General features: G+C 41.5%; 1 protein-coding gene across 1 annotated transcript in view; it reads left to right on the forward strand.

Annotated features, from left to right (window-relative positions):
- The window catches only part of plcl1 (phospholipase C like 1), a 102,782-nt gene extending 96,074 nt beyond the window's left edge, over window positions 1-6,708 (forward strand). Inside the window, 4 exon segments of the mRNA XM_034147791.1 lie at window positions 247-450; window positions 2,047-2,122; window positions 4,499-4,608; window positions 5,953-6,708. Of these exon segments, the coding sequence (XP_034003682.1) occupies window positions 247-450; window positions 2,047-2,122; window positions 4,499-4,608; window positions 5,953-6,156 (594 nt within the window). The 3' untranslated portion in view covers window positions 6,157-6,708.
- The last annotated feature ends 3,354 nt before the right edge of the window (window positions 6,709-10,062 follow it).

Below are 10,062 nucleotides of genomic sequence, written 5' to 3' on the forward strand. Positions count from 1 at the left end.
AATGAGATGAGTAGAGCTACTGCTTTTTTTAATGTGCCATCAAAAATACAGAAAAACAAACGTACAACATTCAGGAGAAGACAACATACAAACAACCAGCAGATAAAGTTAAAGTGTAGGAATATATCGGTTTAAGTAGGTACCTACGCTGCAAGTGTCACCTTTTCTGACTTCTTCCAGCATCCTAAACTGAATTTGATTTAATATTCTCCCCCCTCTTCCTCCTTATCTCTCTCTGGTCTCCAGAGCACCACGGCCAGCTTCAAAGAGCAGTGTGGGCTCCCTGCGGTGGCCAAACTGAAGCAGTGCATCCAGAGCCTGGCCCCGCGGCTGCAGGGCCCCGAGGGCAGCGCGGGGGCCTCCATGGTGCTGAGGGAGGGGTACCCGAGTCTGGAGCCGCAGGGCAACCTCTCTGAGCCGCTGAGGAAACTGCTCACCGCCTACGATACGGTGAGAGAAAACAGGGCGAAGGGGGGGGAACCGACTACAGACGTTTGTGTAGTTTATTCAGAACACACAGAAGAAAGAGACAACCTCCTGAGCTCTGTGCCTTCCAGGGATGGCAGAAGTACACACATCCTTTACTCAAGTAGAAGTGCAGATACTCGTGTTTAAAAATACTCTGGTGAAAGTAGAAGTACTGACTAAACTTCTTTACTCAAGTAAAAGTAAAGAAGTATGGGCTTTGAAATGTACTTCAGTAAAAAGTACCCATAACTAGCAGCTGTTTTAAAGAGTACCTGACCTCCCTTTATATTAATAGAACAATAATGTCATTGTTAGCTAATGAATGTTTCCATGCTGAACAACGGCAACATGACAACGTTTTCATTGGTCCCTCTTCTTTAGAGAAGACCAGGAAATGATGGATACACGGATCGTGTTCAAATCAATAGGCACGCAATGACTCTAAATAATAATGATCACGCCACCAAACACACATTCAAACTAAAGGAACCAGCCTGTTTGGGAAATGTGAGAAGTAGAAAGTACAGGTATTTGGGTTCAACATGTAAGAAGTAGAAAGTACAGGTATTTGGGTTCAAAATGTAAGAAGTAGAAAGTACAGGTATTTGGGTTCAACATGTGAGAAGTAGAAAGTACAGGTATTTGGGTTCAACATGTAAGAAGTAGAAAGTACAGGTATTTGGGTTCAACATGTAAGAAGTAGAAAGTACAGGTATTTGTGTTCAACATGTAAGAAGTAGAAAGTACAGGTATTTGTGTTCAACATGTAAGAAGTAGAAAGTACAGGTATTTGGGTTCAACATGTAAGAAGTAGAAAGTACAGGTATTTGGGTTCAAAATGTAAGAAGTAGAAAGTACAGGTATTTGTGTTCAACATGTGAGAAGTAGAAAGTACAGGTATTTGGGTTCAACATGTAAGAAGTAGAAAGTACAGGTATTTGGGTTCAAAATGTAAGAAGTCAAAGTAAAAAGTGGTCAGAAAAATAAGTAGTGGAGTAAAGTACTGATACCAGAAACATTTGCCTTCACAACTTCATACCATTAATCTGTTTGCATCTCACATATTTATCTATTATTATAATAAGCAATATTTTATTTCGCTGTACAGCATTTCATTTTATATTCTATTTTAGGTCCATCGTGTTCTATTTTACTTGCATACAGTGAACTTCTCCTGCATCACTGTCACATGAGTGTTGCAACATGATTTTGCACAGTCTGCTGAATACTGCTCTCATACGTAAATGTACAGCACACACACACACACACACACACACACACACACACACACACACACACACACACACACACACACACACACACATACACACATACACACATACACACATACACACACGCACGCACGCACGCACACACACACACACGGACAGGGCTGAGTCATCACACACTCACACTCCTCTCTCCTCTCTGTATTTTGTGGATATGAAATAAAGTCCCTTCCTTAAAGTCTTTGTTTGGGAACATAAAGACTACTTGCAGTGATAAATATTGGTGTCTTTAACAATGTTGCTTCAAATCAAACGTATACATTTAAACCAACTGTCTTCCTGTGTGCAGATGATTGCGGCTCAGAAACAGCTGATTGAAAATGCAGATTCTGTTCAGGAGAGGATCGCTCAGGTGCAGAGAGAAGGTACGGTCACAGTGAGAGGAGGAGGACGTGAGGCGATCATAAACTAAGAGAAAGCGTTTTTGATGAGCTCTCACGAGTAAAAAAAGCAATACACGACGAAATTCCCCAAATGAGCAAATCTGACTTGAACATCAAACGCAACTTAATGAGCAATGCCTCAGAGAATCTGTCGGTAAACAACATAACAAGTAGAGATACAGAACTCGCTGCTGATTCTGACACATTTGATTTCTAATTATCAAAGTGTTTTCTCTTTTTGTACTTTTTGAAATGAGAGACACTTTTAAAACAATGTTATCTCTGCTTGAAATGTTGTTAGCAAAACATCTGGACATGTAACACACTGCTTTTCGGTTCATTTATTTTGGGTTTTCTAGGCAGTTCTACATGTTATATACGTGTGCAAATGCGCTACAACGACCTATACAATTTCCATTAGGAGAAACATGCTGCAGCTCAGAAATAATGCAAATATAAAATCACAAATGTGCCAAAACAAATGCAGATGAAGAAACATATTCATGATGAAACATCCGCAGCGTTTAGAAAACATTCACCGACTTGGCTTACGATGCACAGAGTTGACTAAAAACACTGCAAGAAGCTCCAAACACAACGGAAACCAGTGTTTAAAAATACTCTGGTAAAAGTAGAAGTACTGACTAAACTTCTTTATTCAAGTATGTGTCCAAGGAGATGAAGAGGATGGTGAGGAACGATTTTAAAAAGTGACCTGACCTTCTGCTCTGGAGGGGCTGCTAATATAGAAACTGTATTATCATAATGCCACGGCCAGGTGACTCCCCCTGTCACTATCTTATCTCAGGCCTCACTTGGTGATGAAGCCAACACATTGTTAATACCCAGAATCCTTTGGTCTGCGGTCATGATAAGCAGCTGTGATGGCCCTTCATGGTCCTCTCACCTCTCCCTGGTCGTTGAGAGGCTCTCAGCAGAGAGGGCAGAAGTACACACATCCTTTACTCAAGTAGAAGTACAGATACTCGTGTTTAAAAATACTCTGGTAAAAGTAGAAGTACTGACTAAACTTCTTTACTCAAGTAAAAGTAAAGAGGGCTTTGAAATGTACTTAAGTAAAAAGTACCCATAACTAGCAGCTGTTTTAAAGAGTACCTGACCTCCCTTTATATTAATAGAACAATAATGTCATTGTTAGCTAATGAATGTTTCCATGCTGAACAACGGCAACATGACAACGTTTTCATTGGTCCCTCTTCTTTAGAGAAGACCAGGAAATGATGGATACACGGATCGTGTTCAAATCAATGTAATAATCAATTTTAAGGGACACTAAAAAGTGTGCTTGGTGACGTTTGGGGATTATAAAGTTGTGTTTATTTTGCAGCGTTTCATTAAGCTGGTGATAGTTTTTTCAGTGCTGAGCATATGTTGTCAAGTTGGAGAAGATGTTTCTTTATTTGCATGTGCTTAGTTTGTTTTAAAAATCTGCATAGTTTCTGAAGCTGATGGAAATGCTTTGGGCCGTTGTAGCGCATTAGCTCCTGTCAGCCACCTTAGCAATGTAGCTTTACAGCAGCCTATACAGTAAAACAATATCCACATCTACACACTGAACCTGTGTTTTATTAGACCTTTCCACTGTCTTAGATAACTGCTGACCTTTAAGTGTCAATGTAAATCTCACGAGGGCTGGCATTTTGCTTGTTTTCAATATTTAAATCCAGTAGTATCTGACTGACAACGAGTCCATCAGGACCTGTTGTTAAAAGCCAATTAGTGTTAGTCACAAACATAATTCGAGCAAATCTCTCTTACAACAGACAGTTATAATTGCCCTGAATTTGAATTGCTGATGCCCTCCCACCTGTGTGAACAGTCTCTTTAGTGCAGCGTACAGTTAGGACTGGTTTTAAACTCCCTTTTAAACATCCTCATGGACCCTCCCTTTTATGGAATTTTAATTATTGTATTCTAACTGTATTTGTGTCATTGTGTTTTGTACCCATTCATTGGTATTTTCACATTTATCTTGTCATTTTACTATCTTACTAACTTCTCTCAGATATGTTTGTTGTTTTTACATCGTCATTCATGTTTGTTGATTTGTGAAGCCCTCTGAGGCGTGTGGTCCAGTGGGTTGTGCGTTGGTGTTCAGATCAGGGGGGCACAGGTTCAAACCCCACTGCAGTCAGCATGTCGTTGTTGTCCCTGAGACACTTCACCCCAAATTGATCCTGTGGGGATTGTCCACAGTATTGAGTATGTAAGTCGCTTTGGATAAAAGCGTCTAACAAGTGACATGTAATGTAAAAATGTGTTTTGTGATACTGGGCTATATAAATACATTTGAATTTGAATTTGAACGGATGCAAATCTCCTGTTTGTGTTTTCCAGGCATGGACTTCCACGAGGATCTGTCTCGGCTCGGGGAGAAGGAGGGACTGAAGGGACGCAAGCTGAGCAAAGCTGTGGAGAGTTTCACCTGGAACATCACTGTCCTCAAGGTACAGAATTAACATGGTTAATGTAATCATTTTCCTTTTTAATTGTTATTTACTTTTAGGGTAAGTGTGACAGGTCTGAGTTTAACATGGTAAAGAATAAGATGATAGCCTTCTTAGCTTTCTGCAAATGTAATCAGAATATTTTTTGTTTTCTTTTTAAATATACGTTTCACCTTCTGTAGTCTATCCCGGCTGTATTGAAGGTAATGGATTTAGCGTCTGGGTCTGAAGAATTAAGCCAGTGCAGAAGTGCCCACAACAGTTATTTTATATGGCCAGCATCTTCACTGAATGCAAAAAGGGGAGTTGTATTCAAGATTCAAGGCTTTTATTGTCATGTGTACATAGCTACAGTGTAGATATGACAATGACATGATTAGGTCACAGGCTCCTCCAATAGTGCAACACAATAAAACAGATAAAATAGTGCAAGTAAATAAATAAAAATAGAATATATATGTATAGTAGTCTATGAGAAAACCATACTTCCCACTTGACCTCTGTAAACATTTTCCTAATGAGTTTATGGTCTGAATTCCTAGTTTTAGGGTTTTCTTCAATACTGTTCATTTAGTAAGTTATGGCCCCATTATCAACCTTGTTTCCTCATTTAGCAAAGAGGTTCTATATGCTATCTGACCACAGAACAGCATACAGACCATGCTAGTGGACAAATTAGAGCATATAGCAGCTTAAAGTGGACCTATCATGCTATATTTGAATAATATAGTGTAGGACCATACCTATTTAAGGCATATTTATACTTTTTGTTTTTCAAAATACCAAACAGATCATGCATTTTAGCCATGCCTCATTTTGCTCAATTTGAAAAATGTTAGCTCTGTTTTTGCAAGGGCTGATTCAGTGAGAACAGCACCACCTACAGGCCTGGCATATGTACTACAGCGTCTCCAGCGCTTTCGAACGGCAATGGCCGTGGCTGTCTCCTCCTGATTGGTGGAGTTGGCCCAATAGCCGTAGCGCCACCGTCCTGACGTCAGGACAGTGTTCAAATCTGGATCAGTTTTTATCAGATCCGTTGCAGCCCCTTTTTTAGAGATTTGGGTATGGAGGAAAATAGAGAGGGTTGTGTTTTCTGACACTTGGTGAGTTCCCTGGAACACCGGGGACACATATTCATGTATAAAAGACGTACAAAAGTGCATTTTGCATGATAGGTCCCCTTTAAGAGGCGAATATTTACACTAAGTCTTTCTGCCGTGGACTAGCATTCTGCCAATAACAACCCATTCAACAATCCCAGTTAACAAGAGCAACCCTTCCACATTCTGCTTTACTTAATGACGTAATGAATTGCAAGTCTAATGCGTGTCTTTGCTGCAGGGTCAGAGCGATCTGCTGCGAGGAGCCAAGATGGATTCCCTGGACGCCCTGAGGCAGCTGGCTCTGGCCTGTGAAGCCTGTGGACTCACCTCCTCTTCTTCCTCCCTCTCCTCTTCCTCCACCTTCTCCACGGCCGAGCTGCACTACTCCTGCCACCCGCCGTCCGGCCGGCGAAGCAGCACTCACGGCAACGGACGCATCTGACGGAAAAAAGGAGCGGAGAGGAGTATTTACAGAGGAGACAACGGAGATGAAGAGAGCGAGAAAAGACTGCGGGAGTAAAACGCAGCACAGGAGACGGAGGATTTCCTCTCAGGCAGAGTGTGTGTCGCTTTATCCCCTGCAGTGTGTGTCTAAACCAGAGCAGTATCTATGTTAAAGCCTTATGAAGAAGGTCCAGCCTGCAGAGAGGCTTTCCATGAATGAATGTCCAAACCATGGAGAACAAAGAAAGACACAGGTTCTTGAACTTTTCACAGCTCCTGCTTATTTTTCTGCAGGACAACGTGTGATTCCACATTGCAGCTCTGCAGGGTTTCCCTCATTACGGAGGGAATGACAGACACCTGAGTGATTTGTGACAACGGGTGATTACCGTCCTGTTGCTGTTCAGAGGTATAAAAAGAAGGCAGAGAAGTAGAGCTCATGGGACTACATTTTCTCTGCCTCTGCATTTCAGTTCGTCCCCTGGGAAGGCAGCAAGATTACCTGTGTGTGTGTGTGTGTGTGTGTGTGTGTGTGTGTGTGTGTGTGTGTGTGTGTGTGTGTGTGTGTGTGTGTGTGTGTGTGTGTGTGTGTGTGTGTGTGTGTGTGTGTGTGTGTGTGTGTGTGTGTGTGTGTGTGTGTGTGTGTGTGTGTGTGTGTGTGTGTGTGTGTGTGTGTGTGTGTGGTGTGTGTGTGTGTGTGTGTGTGTGTGTGTGTGTGTGTGTGTGTGTGTGTGTGTGTGTGTGTGTGTGTGTGTGTGTGGTGTGTGTGTTGTGTTGTGTGTGTGTGTGTGTGTGTGTGTTTACAGGGTTGCTATTGCTATAAGGGGCTATAAGAGATTGATTGACAGGATGTGACCCACAAAAAGCACACAGGTAGAGAGTTACTAATTCAAGTAGCCTAGATTTTTTGTGCAAAACTACTTTTAAAAAATGTTTTTATGGTACGCTTACTTTTGTTTTTAGATGAAACTAATACGATTAAACGTATGCAGTAGTTTAACGGGAAAAAGAGCACTTAAAGGAGCCACTTAAGTGAAATGTTATCAGGGTCAGAAGGGGCCTGCTGCACCAACTATAGGTTTTATCAGCTATTCACAAGGTTGATCACCCAAAACATGTACGAAGATGATACCGACCTTCAGCAACTAATTAAGTAATGAATGTGCAAATGTGTAGGTCATGTGACGCAGTATAAAGAGCAAGGAAGTCAGGGCGATGTGTCCTTTGTAAAAACTCCTAAACCTAAGCTAGTGGTTTTGTCGCCTTAACCTAAAGAAGTTAAAGTTATTTGAAAGAGTTTTGGATCTTTTACCTTTAATTAATAGAACTGCAATAGAGAGAAAGGGTTACAGCGAGTGGATAACTTGCAGCAAAGGACAGCAAGTTGCAATACCAAGGCTGCAAGTTTTGTTGCCTAAAAGTATAGAAATTGCTTTGTTTTGTGTTTAAAATGTTACGTGTAGTTCAGTTGTATTACCCATTACTACTAAGTTTCTCTTTTAACACCTAGTAGGTGCAGTTTGGCCCATCTGACACATTAGGCGCTTTCACTGATGAACTAAGTACTTTGCCGTACTTAGTTCATGAGAACTTAGTTCATCAGAACTCTTTAGTTCTGATGAACTAAAGAGCAGATCGCGTTCACACCAGAATAAGTTCCCTGAGGGAGGGTTAGGCAAATTAAGCCGCTGACGTCTTCTTCTGCTTTGGGTTTACTGGCAGGCCGCAAACAACTTCACGGCGTATACTGCCACCCGGAGTCCCCGGCCGGAAGTCCCCGGAGTTGGGGACTGGCTTCAGTAGAAGCTGCTGGGACTCCCAGCAGCTTCTACTGAAGCCTTCCGAGTAAATCGCCAGAACGCCGACACCTCCTCATCTCCACCGCTCCCATGTTTTCTTTTGTGTTGCCATAAGTTAGTCTCTCTCCGTTGGTGCGCGGGGCTAATGCTAATAATGCTAATGCGAGCAAATAAAATGGCGGCTTCACAAAACGTTTTGGGAGTTTTACGGGGCGTGGTTTGCAATTCGCCCAGCCAATCAGAAATGGGAACCTTTTTCTCCCATGAAAGTACCTGCTCTCTAGCAGGGACGGAAAAGGGGTTGGAAAGGTTCTCATGAACTAAGTTCTAGTTCCGGATTTTTTTGGTGTGAACGCACATTTTCGGAACTATATCGGAACTATACTGGGAAAAGTACTCCGGTGTGAAAGCGCCTATTGATAACCCCTCATAATGCCCATTTCATCAGCTGATAACATTCAAAATGAGTGAAGGAGGAGACAAAGCTATTACAATATTTAAGATGATGCCACAAAGTAAGTCTAGATATAAATATAGAAGCTTTTCCTTTAGCCTTACCCACCCATTGTTTCCATACTTGAAAAACATGACGGCTGTTCTTGTTTTTCTAAATCTATCGGACACAATTAGCTTCCCAAGGAATTTCAGATGAGAAAATAAAGCTTATCTAAAGTACCACGGAGGTTTAGGAGTTTGGAGATGTGGAAAGTTGGCCAAACATTTGCTGATCATCTAATTGACTGCAGTAGTTATTTCCAGACTTGGCCAAATCAGAGCTCTCTGCTGTCTGTTAAAAAGCCTGAAATAACTCCACAGATTAGTCGCAAAATCCCCATTATTATCGACAGATTTAGAGGATTTCTAAACTTTAGAGAACTCAAAACCCCTTGAGCACACTTCCCTCATCTAACTGCTTTGACTACTGTATTATTGTGTGAAATAACCAGCAACACACACACACACACACACACACACACACACACACACACACACACACACACACACACACACACACACACATACACATACATACACATACACACATACCATGTATACATCACTTCAGGGGACATTACATTGACTTACATGCATTTCCTGGAGACTTATCCTAACCTTAACCATAACCAACACATGCCTTACCCTTACCCTAACCAAGTCTTCACCCTAAAATGTATGATTCCCCTCATGGACCTCCATTATGTCCCCATAAGGGAGGCGAGTCCCCACACGTGACTGTGTAAACAGTTTTAGATCCCCACAAGTATAGCAATGCTAGACCACACATACACACACACACACACACACACACACACACACACACACACACACACACACACACACAGGCTCTTGTTGTCTCATGTGATTGTTTTTGAGTCCGTCACGGTCACTTGGAGAGGGGACGTCTGAAACACGAGGACGAGGTGAAGTGAAGAAGAGACATTGGAGAAGTTGTGTGTTGATACTAATTGTAAACGTATGGATCACATGACCTCCTCACTATACCGTCATGTGGGCTAATGGACGCTCAGAGTCTGAACATGTGTGTGTTGTGTGTGTGTAGAACAGATTCCTGCAGCATTAATGAAGTACACTGTATGGATGTAGCAATAATAGTAAGTTACATGAAAGTCAATGAGGCTGTTTAACTTTAATGTGTACTGACTGAACGAGTGAAAAACAATATAACTAACTTTATAGCTCAGTGATGCGTTTAAGTGTGTATAAAAAAAAACAACAATGGTGGCTATTGATGATAGTTGTGCTTACCTGTTAGTGATGGCGTTCCTCTTGGCCTTTTGAGTGTAATGTGTGTTTTTTAATTAACACAGGAAAACACCTGATACCTGCTTTTTAAACTCTGTCTCTTGTAATGCTGCGTTTTCACTTGACACAAGTGATGCTAAACAACCAGGACCAAGCTAACCAGATTTTATTTTCTTCTGAACAATATCGGATCTCTAACGTTGGTGATTGTCAGGCTCTTAAATAATCACTCAAGGTATTTTTCCTAATTCCCAAAAGGTGAACATTTTGGAGATAAAAGGTTTTGATGTCATTAAAAAATATCATGTATTGCAGTGTGTTCGAAAAAGGTTCAATTTGAT

The sequence above is a fragment of the Trematomus bernacchii genome, unplaced genomic scaffold (genome assembly GCF_902827165.1).
Source record: "Trematomus bernacchii unplaced genomic scaffold, fTreBer1.1, whole genome shotgun sequence".
Classification (NCBI taxonomy): domain Eukaryota; kingdom Metazoa; phylum Chordata; class Actinopteri; order Perciformes; family Nototheniidae; genus Trematomus; species Trematomus bernacchii.